At 50.8% G+C, this 25,582-nt stretch overlaps 1 protein-coding gene across 3 annotated transcripts in view; it reads right to left on the bottom strand.

The window, feature by feature from the left end:
* Positions 1-14,363: 14,363 nt before the first annotated feature.
* Positions 14,364-25,582, bottom strand: part of LOC115639125 (acid-sensing ion channel 2) — a 1,118,572-nt gene continuing 1,107,353 nt past the window's right edge. The window contains exons 9-10 of one of the 3 annotated variants that reach the window (XM_030541524.1): positions 18,275-18,343; positions 14,364-15,180 (exon numbers count right to left, since the gene is read on the bottom strand). In XM_030541524.1, the coding sequence (XP_030397384.1) occupies positions 15,079-15,180; positions 18,275-18,343 (171 nt within the window). In that variant the 3' untranslated portion in view covers positions 14,364-15,078. The remainder of the gene's footprint in view (positions 15,181-18,274; positions 18,344-25,582) is intronic. The other 2 variants (XM_030541526.1, XM_030541525.1) reach the window with 2 other exon arrangements.

Genomic DNA, 25,582 nt, shown 5'->3' with positions numbered 1-25,582 from the left:
CCCACCTCAATGTCCATAACTGACTGCCTCACCCCAATAATAGTGTGGGGGGGGGGTGATAGTAACGATCTCAACTTATTATCATAGATGGCAATTCGTTGCCAAAGCAAGGGTGTGGTTGTACTTTGGCAGATGGGCCTGCCCTAAAATGCCCAAAGCTGGTATCAGTTCATATTCCTGCAGTTAGCTGGTACCATTTCATACAAAATTCCCACAACCCAATACACCCAGTTCCCCAGAAACTCAGGGTCATTCCTGGGTAACTTAATTATGCCACGGCTCGTAGGCCTCAAAGCCTTCTGGTAATTATTTAAGCTAAATCTCTTACAGGGGGCAGGCCTGTAGGCTTCTTGCTTTACTACTACACAAAATAGCTTTAAGCTAGCTTTGTGGTTCCTGGCCCAGGATGCGCTGCATTTCCTAAGTCCTCCAGCCAGCGCCAGCACGGGTCACGAGCTGCAGTCCTTAGCAAGTCCAATGGGTTTGGGTCTCCAGCTTCTGTCTGCGGGGGCAGAGCCAAGCTTCCTGTGTGCTCTGTTCCGGTGCAGGTCAGGCAGCCAGCCCCCTCCAAGCCCAGGGAACAAGTTCACCACTCAAAGGGCCAGGTTTACCATGGGGTTCACGTGCTTAAAACACCCCATAAGGCACAGCTGCGCCGTGACAGAGGGCTGGGCTAGGACCAGGGCATAGGCACTGTTGTGCTAGCTAGCCGCACTCATTCAGCCACCCCGGCTGCAGGGCCTGCCTGCTGGCGGTGCTGTCAGTACAGAGCCAGGCCCGGCCTGCCACGTTTGCAAGCTCCTGGGCTTTTCTGACCTACACTGGCCAGACTGCTGAATACGAGCTCTGTCTGCTATGTGCAGAAACAGGAGTTTCCTCCTAAAGGCCTGGTAGCCTGCGGTTAAGAGAGAAGCCAGGAGATCACGCTGCTGGGCCAGGAAGAAAAGAACCAGCCAGAAACAAAACCCGCTTGGCTCCAAACAGCCCCAATGTGGAGTGAATGAGCCTCTTAGAGCATGTCTCCATGGCAATTCAACACCTGCTCCTGGCCCGTGCCAGGAGCCTTAGGCTCGCCGGGCTCAGGCTAAGGGGCTGTGTAGATGTCCAGGCTTGGGCTGGTCCCTGGGTGCTAGGGCTCTGCAAGCTGGGCGGGGCTGACTGCAGCCCCAGTGGGAACAGCCCCCCCCTTAGCCCAAGCCCCCACGAGCCCACGTCAGCTGGCACAGGACAGCTGCAGGAGATCAGCTACAGTGTGTTTAGTTCCCAGTGCCAGCGAAGCACCGGGGGAGCTGTACATGGCCCATTTGGGGACGATGAATCACCTCCCCACTCCTCGGAAACGAGCCCCAGCCCCCTCAGGCTGCACAGGACAGGGGCTGGAAATGGACATGAGTCGAATGACACCTGGATGCAGAATAGCCCCCTGCACCCCATGTTCCAGGCACACAGCACAGAGACACCCCCCTCCTGTTCCAATCAGATTTAACCACTGCCCACCACCCTGCAGGCCCGGTTCTGAATTGCCAGGAGTGGGGCTGCCCATCCCCCACAGGGTCCCGCGCCAGGGGTCCAGCTAGAGGAGGTGGTGGGGCTTCCCTGCAGCCAGTGCCGTAACCTGATGATGGAGAGGAGAGGAGGCTCTTCAAGCAAGCAGACCCCTCCCCCTCTCACTTGAGCATGGGAAGTAGTCACACACCCATGTGCTAGCGCTGGTGGGCAAACCCCACACGGCTCTTCCCAACTGTCAGTGCCCGTGGGCTTCTGCCACTAAAGAAACCTCCCAGCCTAGAGCTGAGCATCCTGTAGCCACGTCCCGGCCAGAACTTCCTGCCATGCCACAAGGCTACCTGTCCTGGAGCGCCGGCCCACGGCTCTATCACATCTGTCCTGGTGCGCCTGCCCACGGCACTATAACACCTGTCCTGGAGCGTCGGCCCGTGGCGCTATCACACCTGTCCTGTTGCTCCTGTCCACGGCACTATCACACCTGTCCTGGAGCGCCATGCCTATGGTGCTATCACACCTGTCCTGAAGCGCCTGCCCATGGTGCTATGTAGCAGGGTGGAGCCCTGTTCCTTCCCTGCAGGGGTTAAAAGCAGCCCCTGGAAGGGGCTGTGGCTGGAGAAAGCAGCCTGTAGGCTGGGGCCCGAAGCCTGGGCTGATTGGGGGAAAGTAGGCTCAGCTGTGGCCATGCTCCAATCAGGCCCAGCAGGCCCCTATAAGAGGCAGTGAAGCCAGAAGCCCAAAACAGTTTCCCTCTGGCTGTAGAGGGAGAAGGGTCTGGCTGCAGGGAGCTACACAAGGTATCTTGAGTGGAGCAGGGCTGGGGAAAGGCAGAGGCGCTGGGGAGCTCCTGCCTGGAAAGTCCCAGGCTGCCGCCCAGTGTTAAGCCAAGAGGTACTGGGGGGGTTGCAGAGGGCAGCTCAGGGGTAGGCAAAGGCAGCAGGTCCAAACCCCTTTGCGTATGATGAGTAGCTGATGCTGCAATCTGCCCCAGTGAACAGGGGCTAAGTGGAGACTGGGCAGTAGCCATATACTGAGGCAAAGTGGGGATAGAGGGTGGGGGTCCCCTGGGAAGGGGAAATCCTCAGAGAAAGGGGTGACTGCTTGGGGGCACCACTCCATGTCAAAGGGCACCGGTTCCAGGGAGGGACATGGGGCCAGTGGACAGGTGGATCACCAACCTGCAGAGGGTGCTCTGGAACTGAGCTAATTCCCAGACGTAACCAGCAGGAGTCGCTGTGGGGGTGAGTTGGCCCGTCTACACACTGTCACACCTGTCTTGGTGTGCCAGCCCGTGGTGTTATCACACCTGTCCTGGAGCAGTGGCCCCACGCTGGGCATGCCCATGGGGCTATCTCACCTGTCCTGGTGTGCCTGCCCACGGCATTATCTCACCTGTCCTGGTACGCTGGCCTGTGGCGCTATCACAACCGTCCTGGAGTGCCTACCCACGGGGCTATCACACCTGTCCTGGAGCAGCGGCCCCACGCTGGGCATGCCCATGGGGCTATCTCACCTGTCCTGGTGCGCCTGCCCACGGCATTATCTCACCTGTCTTGGTACGCTGGCCCGTGGCGCTATCACAACCGTCCTGGAGTGCCTACCCACGGGGCTATCACACCTGTCCTGGAGCAGCGGCCCCACGCTGGGCATGCCCATGGGGCTATCTCACTTGTCCTGGTGCGCCTGCCCACGGCATTATCTCACCTGTCCTGGTACGCTGGCCTGTGGCGCTATCACAACCGTCCTGGAGTGCCTACCCACGGGGCTATCACACCTGTCCTGGAGTAGTGGCCCCACGCTGGGCATGCCGGAGCTGCCTCCCCCCAGCAGGGGCTGGGCCCTGCCCTTCCCGTACCCTCTGCCTAGGGTTGCTCGTTCAGTCCCTCATCTTCCCTTCAGGCCCTAGAGTGCTGCTCGCTGCAGAAATCTCACCTTTATTTTAAGCCCTAGGGGAGGGCTGGCCTCTTTCATGAGCTCCATGACCCCGCCTCAGGACTGGGGCAAGTCATGCCTGACCAACGTGATCACAGAATATCAGTGTTGGCAGGCACCTCAGGAGGTCATATAGTCCAACCCCCTGCTCAAAGTAGGACCAATCCCCAGATTTTTACCCCAGTTCCCCAAATGGCCCCCTTAAGGATTGAATTCACAACCCTGGGTTTAGCAGGCCAATGCTCAAACCACTGAGCTATCCCTTCCCCCCCCCATTGCTTTGTATGGTGAGATAACTGGCTCTGTGGATATGGGGGAACAAAGCTCCCTAGCTCTCTTCATCTGCAGCCCTCTAAGGATGCCAGCATCATCAGCACCATTTTACAGCTGGGGAAACTGAGGCACAGAGCAGCAAAATCATTTGCCTGATGTCAGAGCTGGGAGTAGAACCCAGGAGACCTGAATCCTAGTGACATGTTCTGACCACTAGGAAACACTGGGTCCTACCAAGTGAAGGCTCTTCTGCATTAGAGAGTCCTAGATTTTAAGACCAGAAGGGACCACTGTAATCTTCTCAGCTGACCTCCTGCACATCACAGGCCATGGGACTTTGTGACATTAATTCCTGTTTGAACTAGAGCAGAGCTTTTAGAGAAAAAAACCCAGCTTGATTTAAAAATGGCCAGTGATGGAGAATCCCCTACAACCCTTTGGGAAATTGTTCCAATGGTTAATCACCCACACTTAAAATCAGATCCTGTCTGAATTTGTTTAGCTTCAACGTCCAGCCCTTGGCTCATGTTAGACCTTCCTCCATGAGGTTAAAGAGCCCATTACCAAATATTTGTTCTCTACTGTAGGTGCTTAGACTGCAATCCAGTCACCTCCTCACCTTCTCTTCATTAAGCCGAGTAGACTCCAGGAGCTCAATCTATCATTGTAAGGCAGGTTTTCTAACCCTTTACTTGTTCTCACAGCGTCTCTCAACTCTCTCCAATTTATTCATATCTTCCTTGAAGGTGACCTGGACACAGTGTTCCAGCAACGGTCTCACCAGTGCCAAATGCAGAGGCAAAATAACCTCATTTATGCAGCCAAGGATTGCATTTGCCCTTCCAGCCATGGTGTTCCACTGGGAGCTCATGTTCTGCTTCTAATCCATTATGATCCCTCAAGTCTTTTTCAGTGTTCCTGCTACCCAGGGTAGAGCCCCCCATCCTGTAGGTATGGCCTCCATTCTCTAGGCCTAGATGGGGACATTTACCCATATTAAAACACATACTGTTTGCTTGCACCCAAAGTACCAAGTGATTCATAGACTATCAGGGCTGGAAGGGACCTCAGGAGGTCATCTAGTCCAATCTCCTGCTCAAAGCAGGACCAATCCCCAGACAGATTTTTGCCCTAGGTCCCTGAATGGCCCTCTCAAGGATTGAATTCACAACTTTGGGTTTAATGGGCTGATGCTCAAACCACTGAGCTATCCCCAGCAATCAACGCTCTTTGTTATTTACCATCCACTTAAAGGGCCCAGAATATCCACAGCTACTCGCTGAAATGGGACCTCAATTATGGGGAGTGGCTGGAGAGGGGCCTTGACCTGGTCTTGAGGCTTACCCACTCTTTGGCATACCTCACAAGACCGGACATACTTGGCAACATCCTTGCCCATCCCCTCCCAGTGGAAGGACTTCCCCAACCGGTCCTTGGTTCTGTTCACCCCAGCATGGCCACTGGGATGATCATGGGCTAAGCTTAAGAGCTTCTCCCGGTACTTAGTTGGAACCACCAACTGTTTTTGCGGCTGCCATTCTTCCCGGTGTCCACCAGAAAGAATTTCCTTGTATAAAAGTCCTTGGTCTATAACAAACCGGGATCGATTAGAAGAGCTGAGAGGCGGTGGGGTGCTCCGTGCCGCCGCCCACGCTTTCTGAAGGCTGTCATCTGCTTCCTGCTCAGCCTGGAACTGTTCCCTTGAGGCTGGGGTCACCAGTTCTTCCTCAGACTGTGGACTTGGGCTTGGTCCCTCTGGAAGCGATGTAGGTGATGGGGTTGTTTCCGTTGCTGGTGAACCGCTCTCCGCTGGTGCACCTGAGGGTATTTCAGGCTCTGGCTGAGCCTTTTGGGTATGGCTGTCGTGCGCTTCTGCCAGTTCTGGCTCGCTGGCGCCCCCTGGCGTTGAGTTTGAAGATGTGGTTGCACTTGCTGGTGCTGGTTGTTGTTCCAGTTCCGGGCCTGGGACTGGAGATGCTGTGGCTGTTTCAGTGGTAGGCATGGAATCCGGGTCCACTACCTCTGTCTGGGTCTCTGGTAACACAGACGGGGCCTCTGTGGACGGCTCAGGAACAGGAATGGGTCTGGAAGCTTGCCTGGTTTGGCTACGGGTAACCATTCCCACTCTCTTGGCCCGCCTCACCTGGTTGGCCAAGTCTTCCCCCAGTAGCATGGGGATAGGATAATTGTCATAGACTGCAAAAGTCCACATTCCTGACCAGCCTTTGTACTGGACAGGCAGTTGAGCTGTAGGCAAGTCTACAGCTTGTGACATGAAGGGGTAAATTGTAACTTTGGCCTTTGGGTTGATGAATTTGGGGTCAACGAAGGATTGGTGGATAGCTGACACTTGTGCCCCCGTGTCTCTCCACGCAGTAACCTTCTTTCCGCCCACTCTCAAATTTTCCCTTCGCTCCAAGGGTATTTGAGAGGCATCCGGGCCTGGGGATCTTTTGTGTGATGGTGGTGTAATGAATTGCACTCGCATGGTGTTCTTGGGACAGTTGGCCTTGATATGTCCCGGTTCATTACACTTAAAGCATCTTCCATCTGATGGGTCACTGGGCCGAGGTGAGTTACTGGAGACTGGTGAGGTTGAAGAGTAGGGTATCTGTGGCTTTACTTGGGTGGTATGTAGGGTCTTTGGCTGTCCTCGGTTGTAGGGTTTATGGTCTGTGTGCCCCCTGGGGTAATCGTTCCCCTTGACAGTAGCTTTTTTGCTTTCTGCCAGTTCCATCCATTTGGCTCCAATCTCCCCCGCCTCAGCGATAGTTTTGGGATTTCTATCTTGTATGTACCGTGTGATGTCTTTAGGAACACCATCCAAGAACTGCTCCATTTGTATGAGGAGGTTCACTTCTTCCAAGGTTTGAATGTTGTTTCCTGTTAACCAGGCCTCATAGTTTTTTGCAATGTAGTAGGCGTGTTTGGGAAATGACACCTCTGGTTTCCATTTTTGGGTTCTGAAGCGCCGACGGGCATGATCTGGGGTTATCCCCATCCTGTATCTGGCCTTGGTTTGAAAAAGTTTATAGTCATTCATTTGCGGCTTGGGCATTTCAGCTGCCACCTCTGCTAAAGGTCCACTGAGGTGTGGCCTTAATTCTACCATGTACTGGTCTTCGGGGATGCTGTACCCAAGACAGGCTCTTTCAAAATTTTCCAAGAAGGCCTCGGTGTCATCACCTGCCTTGTAGGTGGGAAATTTCCTGTGCTGTGGAGCAATAATTGGCGCCGGGTTGTTAGGGTTGGCTGGCACATGCAGCCCAGCTTTTGCCATCTCCAGTTCATGTTTTCTCTGTTTTTCCTTCTCTTCATTCTCTTTTGTTGTTTTTCCATTTCTCGGCGGTGGGCCACCTCTTCTTCTTCTAGTTTTCTTTTGTGTGCTGCCTCTTGGGCTGCCTGTTCTCTTGGAAGGCTGCCAGTTTGATGCTTTCTTCCTTTTCTTTTATCTCCATCTCTTTTTGTTTTATTTCCAGTTGTCGCCTGTGTTCAGCTTCTTTTAATTGGTCTTCGGCCTCCATTTTTGTCCTAGTAGACATGGTTCCTGTTTTCTTGTGTTGGGGTGCCCTCCGGTGTTTCTCTGTTGAACTGCAGGCTCTGTTGCCTCCTGAAGTCTGCCTAGCAACAGTGCTTTTTTCCCTTTCTCTCTCTAGCTAATGTTCAATGAAGGGAAACCAGAAAAACCACTTTATTTGCATGCATATAAGTGCTGGTACTTGCCTGCTAATGGGAGGGCTATTGCATGACAAAAGACCCTCAACAGTCTTCTCGCTTAACATGCAAACCACAACTGCTAGAGAGAGCAGAAAAAAAAAATTCTCTCTGGTTCCCTTTTAAAACCAAACTGTTTCTCTCTGCTAAAAAGCCCTTAGCAGAGAAAAGAAAAATATAATATTCCTACTGGCTTCTGGATTCTGTCTATATCCCACCGCTGCCACCATGTTATAACCTTATTCCCAGATTTGGACCTTAGCGTCCAAAATATGGGGGTTAGCATGAAAACCTCCAAGCTTAGTTACCAGCTTGGACCTGGTACCTGCTGCCACCACCCAAAAAATTAGAGTGTTTTGGGGCACTCTGGTCCCCCTGAAAAACCTTCCCTGGGAACCCCAAGACCCAAATCCCTTGAGTCTCACAACAAAGGGAAATAATCCTTTTCCCCTTCCCCCCTCCAGGTGCTCCTGGAGAGATACACAGACACAAGCTCTGTGAAACTACGCAGAGTGATTCCCCCTCTCCGTTCCCAATCCTGGAACAAAAGCACTTTCCTCTTCACCCAGAGGAAATGCAAAATCAGGCTAGCAATCCAACACACAGCTCTCCCCTTGATTTCTTCCTCCCACCAATTCCCTGGTGAGTACAGACTCAATTTCCCTGAAGTAAAGAAAAACTCCAACAGGTCTTAAAAGAAAGCTTTATATAAAAAAGAAAGAAAAAATACAAATGCTCTCTCTGTATTAAGATGTTACAACACAGGGTCAATTGCTTAAAAGAATATTGAATAAACAGCCTTATTCAAAAAGAATACAAATCAAAGCCCTCCAGCACTTACATTCATGCAAATACCAAAGAAAAGAAACCATAGAACTTACTATCTGATCTCTTTGTCCTTACACTTAGAAAACAGAAGACTAGAAAATAGAACTACTTCTCCAAAGCTCAGAGGAAACAGGCAGACAGACAAAAGACTCAGAGACACACTTCCCTCCACCCAAAGTTGAAAAAATCCAGTTTCCTGATTGGTTCTCTGGTCAGGTGTTTCAGGTGAAAGAGACATTAACCCTTAGCTATCTGTTTATGACAGCTGGGAACATTTTCAGTGAAGAGTTTATGTTTACTGCCGGGTCATTGATAAGACTATTAAATAGTGTAGCGCTAAGACCTGATCCTGCAGGACCCAGCTAGAAATACAGTCACTCAGAGATGATTCCCCATTTATAATTATACATGGAGACCTGCCAGTTAGCCAGTTTTTAATCCATTTAATGTGAAGCAGGTTAATTTGATACCGTAGAGTTATTTTTAATCAAAATGAAACGTGGCACCATGTCAAAGGCCTTGCAGAAATCTAAGTTATTACCGTCAGCACATTACCTTTATCAACCAATCATGCAATGTAATAAAAAAATATATTTAGTTTGACAGGATCCATTTTCCATAAACCTGCATTGATTGGCATTAATTATAGTACCTCTATTAATTGTGTCCCATATCAGCTGCTCTATTATATTGCCCAGGATTGACAGGCCCAGATCATCCCTTTATAAAATATTTGCACAGCATTGATTTTCTTCCAGAACTTCCTCATTGCTACAAGAGTAATTGAAAAATCAACATTAACGATGCGGTGAACTCTTTGGGCAGCTCTTTTTATAGTCTTGGATGTGAGTTATCTGGACCTGCTGATTTTAAAATGTCTCACTTTTGCAACAGCCATTTAATATTCTCCACTGGGTTGTTTTTTTGTTTTCATTTTTTTTATAGCTGCTTTCACTTTCCCTCCTAAGCCTGTCAGTTTTTTAACGAGTGTGGACTTCTTTTTCAACTGTGTAATTGTGGCTTTTGGGGCATCTAGTAAAATGTTCTTAAACAATTCCCAAATTATCATTTTTCTGTTTAAATTTTCCTTCTAGCTAATTTGGCTCAAACTTAGATTCATAGATTCTAGGGTCAGAAGGGACCAATGTGATCATCTAGTCCGACCCCCTGCACAAAGCAGGCCACAGAACCCTACTCATCTACTTCTATAACAAACCCCTAATCTGTGTCTGAGTTATTGAAGTCTTCAAATTGTGGTTTGAAGACCTCAAGCTGCAGAGAATCCACCAGCAAGTAACCCATGCCCCACGCTGCAGGGGAAGGCGAAAAACCTCCAGGGCCCCAGCCAATCTGCCCCAGAGGAAAATTCCTTCCTGACCCCAAATATGGCAATCAGCTAAACCCTAAGCATGTGGGCAAGACTCACCAGCCAGCACTCAGAAAAGAATTCTCTGCAGTAACTCTGATCCCATCCCATCCAACATCCCATCACCAACCACTGGGCATACTTATCTGGCGATAATCAAAGATCAATTGCCAAAATTAGGCTCTCCTGTCATACAATCCCTTCCATAAACTTATCAAGCTTAGTCTTAAAAGCCAGATATGTCTTTTGCCCCCACTACTCCCCTTGGAAGGCTGTTCCAGAACTTCACTCCTCTAATGGTTAGAAATCTTCATCTAATTTCAAGTCTAAACTTCCTAGTGTCCAGTTTATACCCATTCATTCTTGTATCTACATTGGTACTAAGCTTAAATAATTCCTCTCCCTCTCTAATATTAATCCCTCTGATATATTTATAAAGAGCAAGCATATCCCCCCTCAGCCTTCTTTTGGCTAGACTAAACAAGCCAAGCTCTTTGAGTCTCCTTTCATAAGGCAGGTTTTCCATTCCTCGGATCATCCTAGTAGCCCGTCTCTGAACCTGTTCCACTTTGAATTCATCCTTCTTAAACATGGGAGACCAGAACTGCACACAGTATTCCAGTTGGGGTCTCACCAGCGCCTTATATAATGGTACTAACACCTCCTTATCTTTGCTGGAAATACCTCGCCTGAAGCATCCTAAAACCGCATTAGCTTTTTTAACGTGCATATGACATTGGCGGCTCATAGTCATCCTGGGATCTACCAATACCCCAAGGTCCTTTTCCTCCTCTGTTGCTTCCAACTTGTTTTCAGCTTTGTGAAAGTGGGCCTTTTAAAGCACCAAGTGTATATTAGTGGTTTGGACTTTATTCTGGTTGCACATCACAAATGTGATCAAGTTATGATCACTTGCAGCTGAGCACCATTAATTTTCCATTCTGTGATAAATTTCTCTTCATCTGCCAAGATGAAGGCTAATAGAGAATTCCTCCATGTCTGGCGCAGCACGTTTTGAGTTAGGAAATTGTCATCTATCATATTAAGAAATTCCAAGGATGTTTTAGTACCAGCAGCAAGAGAGCTCCAGCGTGTGCCACTCAGGCTGAAGTCTGCCATGATCACACAGCTTTTTCTCTGACACGTTATAGCTAGGGGCTTAAGGAGCCAGCCAAACTATTCCCTAGTGTGACTCGGCGGTTTGTAGCACACACCAAGTCATACTCTGTCTTGTGCATGATCTGTGAGGACGCTGATCCATAAACATTCCAGACAATTTTCTTCTGAGTTATCAGTGACTCGACAGCAGGTTATATATTTACACACTGTCATTGCTTCTCCTCTTTAGCCCACTCCGTCCTTCCCAAACCATTCTCCCCCTATACTGCTGCCTATCTATCCAGGGTGCTTATCTGTCCTCCATCACTGTAAGATCCAACTTCCTCACAATCTGCAATGTATTGAGTCTGACGGCACTGCTCAGCGGTAGGGCAGGGCTATTCCCCACCCAGTTTACAGCGGGGGAACTGAGGCACAGAGGCGACATGACTTGGCCAAGGTCACACTGGGTGTCTGTAGCGGAGCTGGGACATGAACTCTGGTCTCTTGCAGCCTGGGTAGTACCCTAATCAGTGCAGGATCCTTCTGCTTCTCTGTGGAGTCAGGCTCACATACACGTCATTGCAATAACTGCTCGGTTGGGTTGAGAAGAGCAGTATGATGAGCCAGTGGCTGGGGCATTCACATGGAAGATTTGGGTTCTCTGCCACAGACTGCCTGGGTGACCTCTGGCAAGTCACTCTAGCCTCTTGGTGCCTCTCCGAGGGGCTTAGCTGCAATGGTGATGGGCCCTGGAAGGACCTAAAATAGATAGGTACCTACGTTCCCTCTAAGCACCATGCAGGTGCTCAAGGCTGCAGCGAAGAGATACCTCTCCCTCAGCCCCAGATCTGTCACAGCGGGGAGAGGCGCCTCTCCCCGGCTCCAACCCAGCCCTGGCCCAGAGTAGCAGCGGCTGGGGGAAAAGTGCCTCTCTCTCTCTCTCTCTCTCTCTCTCTCTCTCTCTCTCTCTCCCAGCCCAGGTGCTGCTGTGGGGAGACAGAGCTGAGGGGAGTCCTCGCTCCCTGCTGTAGCCATGCGGCAGCCTGAACCCCAAGCCCCTCATCCCCAGTCCTGCCAGAGCCCTTACAACCTCTCACTCCAACCCTCTGCCCCAGCCCTGATCCCCTCAGCCTGGGCCCCACCCCAGAGCCCATACCCCCAGCCAGAGCCCTCACCCCCCCTCCCCAGCTATGCTCCAACCCTCTGCCCCAACCCTGAATCCCTCGGCCCCACCCCAGAGCCTTCACCCTACCCCCCGACCGTATGCCAACCCTCTGCCCCAACCCTGAATCCCTCAGCCTCGGCCCCACCCCAGAGCCTTCACCCACAGCTGGAGGCCTCACTCCCCTGCATCCCAAACCTCTTCCCCAGCCCTGAGCCCCTTCCCACATGCCAAATCCCTCGGCCCCACCCCCGCCACATGAATTTTGTTAGGTGACACTTCACCTCCATATCGGTGCACATAACAAAATGCATTGTGCACATATATGGGACAAATGAGAGGTACCAGCCCTTCTCCAGCTTGGGAGTGTGCTTTGCATAGTGTTGATAAAAGGATGTTATTCCTCAACGTGCTGCACAATCAGTCACTTGGTTCATACGCTTCCCACCACTGCACAGGCCCCTGCTGTCGCTGCTAATAAAGAGACAAACCCAGCCCGTGCCCTCTGTCCCAAGTCCCGCTTGTCTGGGCTCATAAAAACAGCCATGCTCAGAGCTCTGTGAAACTCACGTTTTTCTCTTTATTGGTGTAAAGCTGTAGCACACGGTATCATTTTGACAAGGTACACGGTTCCCTTCGAACGCATGGGCACTAACAAACAAACCTGTGACGGGTGGCTGCGTCATTCACGTACAAAACAAGAGCTGGCCGGACAGAGGTGGGTATAGGGAATTGCAGAAACGGAGGGCTGTGAAACAGATAACACAGGCCTTTCCAGAGCGAACAGCTTCGCTGCTGGGTGTTCTGGGAGGCACCTTCTCGGCTGGTGGGGCGTATTAGTGAAATCTCTAGGCTGCATCCCCATAATCAGGGTGACCAGATGTCCCAGTTTTATAGGGACAGTCCTGATTTTTGGGTCTTTCTCTTATATAGGCTCCTATTACCCCCACCCCTACCCCTGTCCCGAGTTTTCACATTTGCTGTCTGGTCACCCTCCCCATAATCCATACGCACTGGCAATGCAGTGAGGCCAGAATTTACGCTGCTCCTCGGGCTAAGTGCAGTGGGGGTGGGGGAGAGGGATGGAATTTTGCACTTTCTAGGAAATGGTAAAACTCTTTGGAGTTGATTAGAACTAGTTAAATACCCACTAAATACCCCCAATGCTGGTGCTGTCCAAGGGGCGGCCCAGGGAAGCCTGTAGGGCCAGATTCCCAACTGGTGTAAATTGGCATAAACCCACAGAAGCCAACTGAGGTGTGCCGATCCGCACCAGTTGAGGAGCTGGCCCGTCATACTGCTGTTCGCTGATATACGTATCATTTGTTCTACTCACAGTATTTGGCTGCCAAAAAGGGACACTTCTGGGGCTTTGAGGGAAGTTGGAGGGCCAGTCAAGTGCATTGTTTATGGCCAGCGTGACAAGTCTATTGCAAAGCAGGATCAGGAGGAGCCGCCATGGCTGTCTGGAGGTCTGGGCTGTGTTCTGGAAGGCTACAGCTAGATTTAGTTGGGGTTGGTCCTGCTTTGAGCAGGGGGTTGAACTAGATTCCTCTTGAGGTCCCTTCCAAGCCTGATCTTCTATGATTCTATGATACAGGAGGGGGACACAGGAGGCCACAGTAGGGGGTCTGCTTCCAGCTCCTCTGCAAAGAGAATCATAGCCAAGCAAGTGCTTCCGGGAGTCTGAATCCGAGAGATGCTTCAGAGCAGCTGACTAGCAGCGGGGCGTTGGGAGGCTGACATTGGAGATTCCTGCAGCGGCAATGACAGGCTAGACTCTGTGCTAGGGCAGGGCCCGGCAATCTTATAACGGGGCTGGGGCTTGTTGGGAGGGAAGCCACAGGGTTTGTGTGGGAATGTGTGGGTGGCTTCGTAGGTCGGGAACAACACAAACAGCCCCAGGGGAGCTCTGGTCCCGATCAGCTGGGTGGTGCTATTGATGTCCTAGTGGTGTCACCTGATGCGCCAGGGTGGAGGAGCAGCTGCCCAGGCCCAAACGAAGGAGGTGCTCTGCTCCCAGCTTTGGGAAGAAAGTCCACCCTGGAAATTACCTGGGAAGGGGACGGGCTGGAGGGCGCTGGCTAATCCCCAATGTGCTCACAAACTGACAAAGCACACGGTCCTGCCCCCCTGTTTGATGCAGCAGGAAGAGGCTGGATTGGCTGCCTGTTAACAGCCGAGGGGTAGGCCGTGGAGGATGAGCCCAGCTGCCCCCTTTCCCTACCCACCAGAGAGGCAGCAGGGCCAAATGCAGGGGACCCTCCCACCAAAACAGCCAATTGACGGGGGGATCCCAGCTGCTCTATCCGCCCTGAGCCTGGGACGGTGGTGAGTGGGTTGGAGGCAAAGCAGGAATGACACGGTCTGGCCATTTCCACAAGACCAGCTTTAATATCAGTCAGGAGAACGAGGAAAACGCACAACGGAAAGGAATGAAAAATAACCCCCACGCCCGTTCCTGCCCACCCCCACGCCCGTTCCTGCCCCTCCCCAAACCGGACCGTACAAGTTGCGTTACAGACCCAGGAGCACGACACAGTAGCCGCGGGTGTGGTCATCCGAGAGCCATCCAGGTCAGGGAGTCGGACTGCAGGTGCGGTCCCTCTGCCAGGCCCGGCTGCAGCATGGCTTAGCCTTTGGGGGGCCGGGCCTAGCAAACTGACACGAAGAACAAGGAGGTAAGGAGAGTCCAAGAGCTGCACGTTTGTTTGGTTCTTTATTCTAATACAGCCTAATTAACGGCGATTTCAGAGCCGGACGGGCCTGCAAAATTCCTTCTTGGTAGTGAAATCAGAGCCTGTACAGAGGAACAGAGCTTAGAAAGACAGCTAGGAATAGATTGCCATAAAAAGTACCGGCATGCAAGTGCTTTATACAGTCGACAGTATATGAAATGGTGGCTTTCTTAGTTTCTGGGTTGGTCTGTACAGTTCAAAAACAAGTGTGTCTTCAGATCTCGAAGACGAGCCCCCCCCCACAGGAAAGGACGACGCGTGTCAAGGCCAAGGCGCCGCTCGCTTGGTTTTGGCAGAGATGTATAATATATATACAGTTATATATAGATATATTATTTTTTTTTTAATGCATAGCGATTTTCTTCCTTTTCCCCCAGTGAAAACCTGAGCTTGGTCCTTGCTTTCCTGGGCAGTCTCCTTTCAGCCGGTCTTGGCACTCCGGAGCTGGCGAAGAGGTGTCAGCAGGCGATTTCCTCCAGTGTTCCCAGGGTCGTCTGCAGGGGCACATTCACAGTGTGGCTGATGGTTTCGGAATGATTTGGAATGGGGTCGCAAGTGCTCTGGGGAAGAAGAGTGACAGGGTTACCGCAGGGGGTCTCAGCTCTCGTGCTGTCAGGGGGTGCTATTGAATTCGGGCTGCCCCGCCTCCCGGTCAGCAGCATGGCAGCTATGTTTTGCCTGGGTGTACCTGGAATGGTCACTTCCCCAGCCCCCTTGGGCAGCAGCAGGATGCTAGCTTAGCTAAGTGGTGGCCGAGGGTAGCAATACACTTCTGTCTTTTGACAGCCCTCTGCTTGGGCTCCCAGCTGATTGGGGGCTGCAGAGCCATGCTTATCCCGAAAGCAGGCATGCCAGGGGTGTGATGGGGCTGCCACCTATGCGGCTGGCAGGTGGGTCAGCACAGCCAGCCCCCCAGTTCTCTGAACCTGAGTCATGCCCCACAACTGATTCAGCTCAGTGAGGGCTGGACAAAGCCTGTCACCCCAGAGGCGGGATGGTGAAGCCTGCCCCCCTGCGTATCCCATGCTGCCCCATAGGCGGGTCAGATCCTTCAGGCTGGAATTTGGGATATGGCTACACTGCATTTAAACCTGGCACTTGCGGACTTGGTGTTTACAAACCCGCACTTAAGTGTCAACACGGCATTGTGACCCTGGGTTTACAGTCGCTGAACTCGGGGCTCACAGCCGTGCTAATGCGTCCACACTGCACTATGCTGCCCTGCTGGCTCGGGTCTGCGGCTTCAGCGGTATCCACGCGTGGACTCGCATTTCTGCCAGACTTGGCTCTGACGCCTGCCCCGCCAAGCAGGATCCATAAGCCTGAGTCCAGAGGGGTGCCTCAACTGAGCCAGGCTGAGTTCTGTGTAGATGGAGGTGGGATTTGGCTCAAACCTGAGTCTGGGACCATGTTTATAGTGCAAGGCAGCCAGAGCCTTAGAGGCGCTGAGTAACAGCTGGGGGGCAGGATGGGGCTGGGGGAGAGCGTCACGTTGTGTAGTGCAGGGCGGCAGAGCAGAACCTTCCACTTACCCTCGCTTCCCCATCTAGTGAAATATCCCCAATCCAGAGTGCCCCGGCCCCAGTCTCTCCATTGCTCCCACCCCTTCTCTTCACTCAGCATCAGGGACACGCAGCATCTCTTACACACACAGTTTCTGCACGGGGCTGCAAGGACCCAGCATTTGGGGCTTTCCCTTACCAGCACAGCTGATGGAAATTTTAGGACCAAAATATTTTCCCAGTGGAAAAAATGGGGTTTAGTCATTTGGGGCAAAATGTCCGATTTGCGGATGGGAAATTGCAAAGCCAGGTGAACGTTTCCATTCTGTTTCCTTTCCAGCGGAGACGTTGTGTTTTGTGAAAAAAAAGAAATGTTTCCCAAATGGCTACAATTGGGGGCCTCCCCCCCGCCCTCCCGTTTGCCATTGAATGCGGGCGAATGAATGAGGTCCAGGATGGGTTAATTTTACGTATTTTTCATTATTTTAGCAGAACTGGAAACTCTTCAGGTGGAACATTTTCCACTGCATTTTCCACCGAAGAAAAAAAATTGTGGGAAAGTCCAGATCAACTCGAGTTATTTGAATGGACGGTGCCAGCATGGGTCCCAAGCAGTGTGGAGAAGGTCAGCCCAGGAGCTGACCCCCCTCCCCCCCAAGCTCTTCCTTTGGTCCTGCTGCTGGGACGAACAGGGCTGGCAAGTAGTTTAAACTTCTCCTGGGTCCTAGAGAAAGAGCAGCGAGGTGAGTTCCAGAGCTTGCATGTGCCTGCTCCTGCCTTGCTCAATGCTTCCCTGGATTCTCCACTGACTGGGGACGGGCTGAGCGTCAGACAACCCCAGGGAGATATTGGAAATGGGTCAGATTCCAAATGGGTTAGTTCTGCTTCTCCTCCCCTTCCCCTTCCCCTTCCCCATCCAGGGAGCTGAGACTTCCCAGATGTGGAGGACCACACGACAATCCTTAAATCAGCAAGAGGGCTGGCAAGTGCTTTGTTGCACTCCATAGGGACACCCAGGGTCTGCATTTGAGACTGGGCAGAGCTGTTAAAGGGAGACATGAGCCTCCATTTAACCAGGACCTTCGGTCCATGTGCCTAACATTCAAGTGCCTAACTTCCACTGAAATCAATGGGAGTTAAGTGCCTAAATACCTCTGAGGATCTGGGCCAGAGCCATCCAGAAGGCCTGCACTGTGGGCACAGAGGGGAAAAGCCTGCTAGGAGTGGGCTGGAAAGCTGTCTCCGAAATAGAGCTTCAGTTTCGTTTTGCATACGATTCCACTTTTTGTTGTAGCTGAAAAATGCCTCCCCCTCAAAAAACAAAAAAATCACTGAAACTTTTTTTCAAAAAGCTGTCAACAGGATTGAAATTGTCCATTTTCGGCAATATTTCCCCTGATCATTTTTAAAACTGTTTGTATTGACAACTGATTGCCATGTTTATAGAAATCATTTCCAAACGTCTCATCAAAAAAGCAGGTATTGAGCACTCAGTTTTCAGCCAGACAACGTGTTTTGGGGATAACGTTTTGAGAAAAATGCCAGTTAGAATTTCATGAAAAAATAGACAAATGGGTCAATTTCAAACCCGGTGAAACAGAAACAAGTTTGCCATTTTGAACAAAATTGTTTTCTTGTGTTTGGAAGAGCTCTGCTTGGAAAGTTCTTTCCAGCATCTCCCGTTGGTTGGAGTGAATGCTTCGTGAAAGAATGGGCAGTTTTTCTTCAGTTTCATCTCTCTTCTCCAAACCCGACCTGTCTACCTTGCTTGAAGTTTCTACACATTCGCTCTTGACAACGCTGAAGATTTTATCGCACGCCTTGCACTATGTGGTGTTTTTCTTAAAGCCCCGGCTGGGAATCTCAGCTTTCATTCTTTTTTGTTTTGTTTTAAAGTGAGGTTCTAGTCCTCAGGGTTTCAAAGAGAAGTTGGAAAATAGGACTCCCCCAACCCCTGCAAATGCTCAAAAAGCAGAAAGCAATTCAAAAGACACCCCCCACTTCAAAAATAACCTCATGATTTTTAGAGCCATCTCCTGAGCAACTGAAGCTGTTGCAACTGACGGGGGCCTGACTCCTGGTGGTGGGGTTGGCCATGCTGCCTTCCCATAGTATTGAGTCCCCCGGGGACGGTACTGATGGGGAGCCTTACCACGTTTTCGTCATGGCTCCCCTCCTCCTCCTCCTTGCCAAGCAGGTCTAACAATCTTTCCTTGATCAGCTGAAAGAGAGGCAGACTTGGTTACTTTAGGTAGGAACAGCCAGTCACAGCTCTCCTCCCTGAGCATTAGCAGCAGCCAGCCAGCCAGGACAACCACTCATTCTCTAAGACACCTCTGGGATCTTCCCTGGCCCCCTAAAGGGCCTGGTGGCAGCTTGACGTCTCCATGTGAACGTGGAAGGCCAGATCACTCTCCAGTGCAGCTCCTGGCACTGCAGTCTGGCATCAGACCCTCCCACCAGGATTGGCTCCAGGTGAGACCACAAGCCCTGTTTCTATGAATGGGCACTGCAATGGGCCGTGCTTCCCCCCCAATTGTGTGCCCCACACCTCAGTGCTGAGTGGGCCCGGCCCCTGCCACCCTTATGAGCCGGGTGGCTCCATGGGGATGGGGTGCCAGGTCCTGACTGCACATCCGGCTCCAGCAGTGCTGGCATGAGTCTAAGAGGCTGCAAATGTTGCGCTGAGCAGAAGGGCTTCATGGGAGCTGCTTAATCGCTGGAGCAGTGCCCTCGCACGGCGCCCTCACAGAACAGACGCTGCCGGGCACGGCAGGTCGCGCTAGACGGCTGGATCCAGCTGCTTGGGAATGCAAACTGACAGGCTGGGGAGCGCCACATTTGACTAACTGGAGCTGTTGCAATTGAATGAGGGAAGTGCTTAAGGGTCAGGTTCTCTGGCCAGCGGAAACTGAGGAAGGGGGAAAAGCTGGCTCTGCAGCACAGTTCCCAACTGGCCCAGATCCTGCAGCAGCATTGTGGCTCCGTGGCTGGGGAGGGGACAGGCTAAATAAAGCAAAAGAGGAGGGTCCCATGGAGTCACATTTTCCTCCCTAAGACCCATCAGAGAAGCCAGCAGAAGGGGCAGCAGGCAATGCAGAGAAAAAGGTTCTCTGCACAGAGGACCCAGGAGATCTGCAGTATTTTTTTTGTGGGGGAGGGGGGAGTCCATTTCCTTGACAGAAAAAATTGGGGAAGAGGAGGACATTTTCTGATGGAAGACAGCTATTTTGTTGAATTAGAAATGCCAGTGGAAAAGGGTGTTCCTAGTGACATTTTTTGGGTTATTGAAAATTCTCAGTTGGCCGGGTAAAAATTTTTCACTAACCCCCCGCTCCAAATTTTTGCCCGTCCATCTGAAATTTGTCAGTTGCTGAAAACCACAGAATGTTGGGCCTTCCAGGCGAACCCAAAACATGTACAAAAATTCTGACATCATGTTTTCATCCAAACTCTTCCCTGAAAACACCCCCCAAACATTTCCTGAGCAGCTCGAGCAAGAAGGCCTGTTTCCAGAGAGGCCATGAAAGCTGGTGGATGGGCAAAGATATTTTGACAGAAGCGTGGGAACTGCCACTCTGGATCAGACCAGCGGTCTATCTAATTCTATCTCTGACTGCCAGTACCAGGTGCTTCAAAGGAAATTGCAAGTACCTCCCTAAGTGGACTCTTATGGAATAACCTATCTGCATAAGAACATGAGAACGGGTGCACTGGGTCAGACCATGGGTCATCTAGCCCAGCATCCTGTCACCTGACAGCAGCTGGTGCCTGAAGCTTTAGAGGGAATGAACAGAACAGGGCAATGTATTGAGTGAGCCACCCTATCATTCAGTCCCAGCTTCTGGCAGTCAGAGATTTAGAAATACCCAGAGCATGGGGTTGCCTCCCTGACCATCTTGGCTAATGGCCATTGATGGACCAATCCTCCATGAACTTATCTACCTCTTTTTTTTTTTTACCCAGTTATACTTTTGGCCTTCAGAACATCCTCCGGCAATGAGTTCCACAGGTTGGCTGTGTGTTGTGTGAAGAATTACATCCTGAACCTGTTAATTTCATTGGTGAACCCCTGGTTCTTGTATTATGTGACAGATCCTAACCCCAGAATATCTCTAGGGTCCTAACCCCAGAATATTGGGACTTCTCTGCAAGGGGAAATTGACCGGTAATAGCTATTCCAGAACAGCGTTTATTCTGGGATAGAGTGTGCATACAAGGGAGGTATTCCAGGATAGCTAAATTATACCAGAATACGTATTCCAGAAAGGTGATTTTGGAAGAGTTCTGCAGGTCAATTTCCCCTGTGTAAACAAGGCCTTTGTCAATGAAGGTTGCTCATCTCTAACAGTTCTTCCAGATGTCCTCAGCGTATAACACTCTTGGGATGTGCCGTGCAATTGTGCAGAGGCCTCACGGAATAAAGTGTTATTTCCATTCATAACACCAAGAAATCAATGTTTGCCAAAGGAAAAAAAAGTATCGAGAAAAATATTCTCCAGCTTCTATGAATGGAAACCCTCCCCTCTCCCCACCAGAAACTTTATTTGAGGGAATTCTTATTACCTTCCTATCAAAAAATCCAAAAGAGACACTGGCTCGTTGGATTTTAATCAAATTCTGTGTGCGCACAGATTGAGATATAAACCAGGGAGCAGAGTCTGTTTGAACGCCAAAGCCCGGATGAGTTTTATGCTCGTATTTTTCATTATATTTTATTGCAAAACAATGCCACTCAATATGAATGGCTGCTCAGAAGGGACTCTGTCTGTAGAACTGCCTCCCCTACATTGCAAATGCATCACTACCTCTTTAATAACACATAAGGCTTGTCTACTCTTGAAATGCTACAGTGGCACAGCCATAGCTCGGCAGCTGTCGCGCTTCAGTGCGGACGCTACCTGTGCTGACTGGAGGGTTCTCCCACTGGTGTACATAAGCCACTTCCCCAAGAGGCAGGAGCGAGGTTGATGGAAGAATTCTTCCATCAAGCTAGCACTGTCTATACTGGGGGCTTAGGCTGGCTTAACTACAACTCACAGCAGTGTGGATTTTTCATGTACCTGGGCCAATCTAACTTTTTAGCATAGACCAGGCCTTAAAGTGGGATTGTTTAAAAGTCCCTAAGCAAGTCAGGGGCCAAAGGCTGATTGAAAATCAATAAGCCACATATGCCAAAGCCAAGGGAGGTAGTCTGACTGAGTGGTTACAGCACTGCACTAGAATTCAGGACACCTAAGTTCTATTCCCAACTCTGCAACTGGAGTCCTGGGTGACCTTGAGCAATTCACGTTGTTGCTTTGTGCCTCAGTTTCCCTACCTATAACATAAGGACACTGTAAAGTGCTTTGAGATCTTCTGCTTAAAAGCAGGATCTAAGTGCTAGCTCTTATGATTCAGGTGCTTTTGAAAATGCCATTTGACTGTCTCAAATTGCATGAGACTAAAATATCCTGGATATTTGAAAAAGGCATATGTTCAGAAACTATTTCACAACAATATTTGCATATGTTCAAAACTAGTTTACTAAAATGGTCAAAAAATTTCAACTATTTTACTGAAGTCTTCTCTGCCTGTCACTAAAATAGCTTTTTGTTTAAGAAGTGAAACAACATATGTCCTGGCATTTAACTGGCACAACTTTGCGCCTGCCCATGGGAGAGAGTCATTGTTTGCAATCGGAAACCTGCATTTCCGTTTTTTTGCTCTTCTCTTACGCATGCTTCTGCTGCGCTCCACGGACAATGGGGAGCCCTCATGTAACTAAGTAAATTGCTGTAAGTTGCTACCGAGGGCAAATCCCTAGTGCCTGAGGGATAAATGATTATTTGTCGCATTGTAGCAGTCGGGATCAGGGCCGCATTGTGCTCAGCGCTAGACATATACAAAGTAAGGGCAGTCCCTGACTTCAACTGATTGGAGTCCAAAAGCCCAATTCTGCCACCTTTACGCCGGTGGAATTGTACGACTAATGCTGCTTAAATGAATCTGCCTCCTCATGACATCAGCGCTGCACACCACCAGAGATTGCCGTGCTCGGGTGCCACCGCTCTGTGACTTCTCAGTAGCCTTCTCCACTCTGTGAATAGCCCTCCTGGAAATCAATGGCTGCTTTAGTAGCAGCTTGCATTGAAATCGTTCCCGCTTAACCATCAGTGGTGAGTTAGAGCCGCTGGCTTGCTTCAGAGTGAGGTGCTGCTCAGTCCAAGGATGGCAGCAGGAGCCAGCTGATGTAACAAGCCAGCTGAGTAGGGAAAGGAGGGTGTATGGAGCTGGGACAGGAGCACGTGGCGACATGCCCAAAGGGTGAGCGGGTTAAATGCTCCAGGAGCAGAAGGGAAGAGTGGCCTTATGGTTAAGGCTGTGGGGTACGATGCCAGGGACCTGGAACTAATTCCTGGCTCTGCCACAGATCTCTTGTGTGACCTTGGACAAGTCACTTAGCCGCTCTGGGCCTCCGGGCCCAGCATCCAATAGAAGGTAGGGACCAGCTCAGAAAGCAGCACTAAATGCCTTTAAAACTCACAGCTTCCCAATGCCGGGTGGGGGCGGATTGAGACTCACTCTGCTGTCAGGTGCAGACCCAGCACTCTTGGATCATCTGTGTCCTGCAGCCAGATCTGCACAAGGGGCCTTCCATGGCCAGAGGAAGGCTCAGGACCAGGTATTCTGACATCCGCTGGACACCCTGTGCCCCTTCCCTTGCTGGGTCTGTGCCCTGTCTCCTGGGTCGGCCTGAGTGCAGCCTCATGCCGTGGCAGCCTGGCTCTGAGTCTGCAATGCAAGTGCTTGGGCCCTGACTCTGACACCCGCCTCTCATGCAGTGAGACCCGACAGCAGTGTGCCAGGAGCACATGGTGCGTGATACACACACACCCCCCACAGACTCTCCTGAACATTTCCCATTGCAGCCCCTCTCCCGTGGGCTTTGTTCGGGTCTAACACGGAGACACAAGTTCCTTGATGAATGTCTCTGACTAGATAACTCAGAATAGCCTCCCCAAAGCTGACCAAGAAGGCGCACAGCATGCTGGGACCTGCAATCAGCAGGCTCCCGCTTCTTCCCCCTCTGCTTTAAAGGTGAAGGCAGCCAGGAGCAGCATAGCGAACCTCTGTGGGCCACGTACGTTTGGAGCACACGCTGGCCCCTCTTGACTCTATGCTGTTCCCCTGCATGCAGGGCTGACAGCGCTCCTCCGTCCCTGACGCTGTTTAGCTCTGGTAAGATGGGGGTATTCTCTGAGATGGCAGCTTTTCGAGCCACCGGCCCTGACAGAAGCTGAGCGCTCGCCATCAGCTCTGCAGTGGGGAGCCAAAGTGCTGGAGATGGGTGTCCCAGACGCAGGGAGCCGGTGGCCCCCGAATTAAGACAGCTGCTTGGTGCTCTTATTCTGCAACTTGCCATTCTTCCGGGGGAAGTCGCACTTCCAGCAGTTCCAGCTGCATGTTCTTGGATTCTGGACAGGGTTTATAGGATAGCTGGTGCCAGTGGTGAGATGCCATTCAGATTAGTCCCTGCCTGGGTGACCCACACACCTCCTGGGGGTGGTGCTGTGCCCCATCTAGTGGCCCCAAGACCACTTAGCGAGAGAATTAAATGAGTCTGCTCAACAGCCAGTTGGCTTTCGGCTCATGCACTGAGGTTGCCCGGTTCTAACCTGCTCACCAGCAAGCAGGGTCTGTCAGCATTACACTTGCTCACTGGACTGAATTTGAACTTCATGTCCTCCCCTTTTGCAGCTCAGATCTTGTCTTTTTATAATATTCCTTCACCACCATGGCAGTCTCAAAGCCCGTTACCTTTCCCCCACTATCATCCATGCAGCCATGAGCCACGTCCCAGTCCCCAGGCTCCCATCCTTTCTTCAGCGCAATCCCTCCTGAAGGCCTACCGCAGGCCCCACATGTAAGGAATCAGATTGGATTCTCCTTGGCTGTCAGTGCACCAGGACAGGGCCTGCTGCGATGTTTGCATTTTGTACAGCGCTGTGCGCAACCTTAGGGAATGGTCACTGATGATAATGGCCGGGGTCTTCACGGGAGTAGGCTGGGCAACGAATTCCCTCAGGCTTTCTTGAAATCCTCAGCCTCTTGGGGGAGGGCAGGACTAGTGATGGGGCCTCTGTCCAATGGAAGGCTTGACACCTTTCTCCATAAGCCGTTCCTGGTAGGCAGGCATCCAACCTAGCTTGTAATATTGCCAGTGAGAGAGATTCCCCAGCTGTCCTTTGCCCTCGCTCTGCTCTGGAGTGAGGCAGAGCCCCTTAACATTTGACCTCGATTTCAGCCATCACTGCCTGTCTTGATCTCAATGGGGCAACTGTGTTTCCTGCCTGCCTTGCAGTTCTGCGGGCGATTTGGATGCAGATTTTCGCCACCATCTCTAATCTCCCCTCTCCAGAACACAGTTCATATTCCACGTCTCTAAACTTGGGCATTTTCCAGGCCTCTGTAGCCTGCTAAAGCAGGTCCCTTTTCTATAAACCCAGGCTCTGTGACCACGCAGGATGCTCCATCTTGGCAGCACGCACCCCACGCAGCGTATTCCCTACGGCTGGCCAGCTCAGGAGAACAGTGTGGAATATTTGCATCATTGACTAGCCAGTTTCTTCTTCCTGTTTAAGTGACTCTGTTGCAGGTGCCTGCTTCTCTCTGGATTTAGGTTCCCAAGACCGAGTTTTAAGATGCCAGGTCAAGCCCGTAGATCTTCATGTGAAGGATGCAGTGCAAAGCCTGAGCAGGGAGATCCCTAAAGTGGGCTATTATGAGATGTTAATGAAATTAGAGGGGGGGAATTTTTTCTTTTCTTTTCTTTTCTTTTCTTTTCTTTTCTTTTCTTTTCTTTCTTCACTGCAAAAAAAGGGCATTTTTTGGAGCCCAATAGAGAATTTGATGGATAGTTTCAGAGAGGGAAATGTTCCTCCCCAAAGAGTCGAGACACTTCCAATTTGAAATATTTCAGTGTTTTGCGCTGAGGTCGTGTTTGGATTTCAAATTTGGCCAATTAACCCCCCTCCAAAAAAAAACCAGAAAGGGTGAAAAACACCTGAAATGGCCAAAATCCAGATGACAAACTTGAAACAAAATTTGTGTCGAGTTGACATGAAACATTTCTGTCAATTCAACATGATTTTTTTGGTTTGCGTGTTTTTGATTTGATGAAAAAAATGTGTTTTGGTTTGACACAAGCTGGAATTTTTTCAGAGTTTGCGGTTTAGCCCTCAAACTGAATAAGTGAAAGCGCTCCGAGGTTATGAAATTCCCTTTCAGAGGAAGGAAAAGGCTGCCTCCCCAAGCCATATTTGATACACCTGGACACAAGTCAGCCTGCTTGGATTCATGCTGTGTGGTGTGAACATATCAGCAACACGCTTTGTAAAGTGGGCATCATTATCCCTATTTCACAGCAGAGGGAAACTGAGGCCCGGGCTCTGACTTGATCCCACCCTGCACTGAAGGG

The sequence above is a fragment of the Gopherus evgoodei genome, chromosome 23 (genome assembly GCF_007399415.2).
Source record: "Gopherus evgoodei ecotype Sinaloan lineage chromosome 23, rGopEvg1_v1.p, whole genome shotgun sequence".
In the NCBI taxonomy this organism is placed as follows: Eukaryota; Metazoa; Chordata; order Testudines; family Testudinidae; genus Gopherus; species Gopherus evgoodei.
The sequence above is the reverse complement of the archived record's forward strand: the minus strand, read 5'-3'. Positions and strand labels throughout refer to the sequence as shown.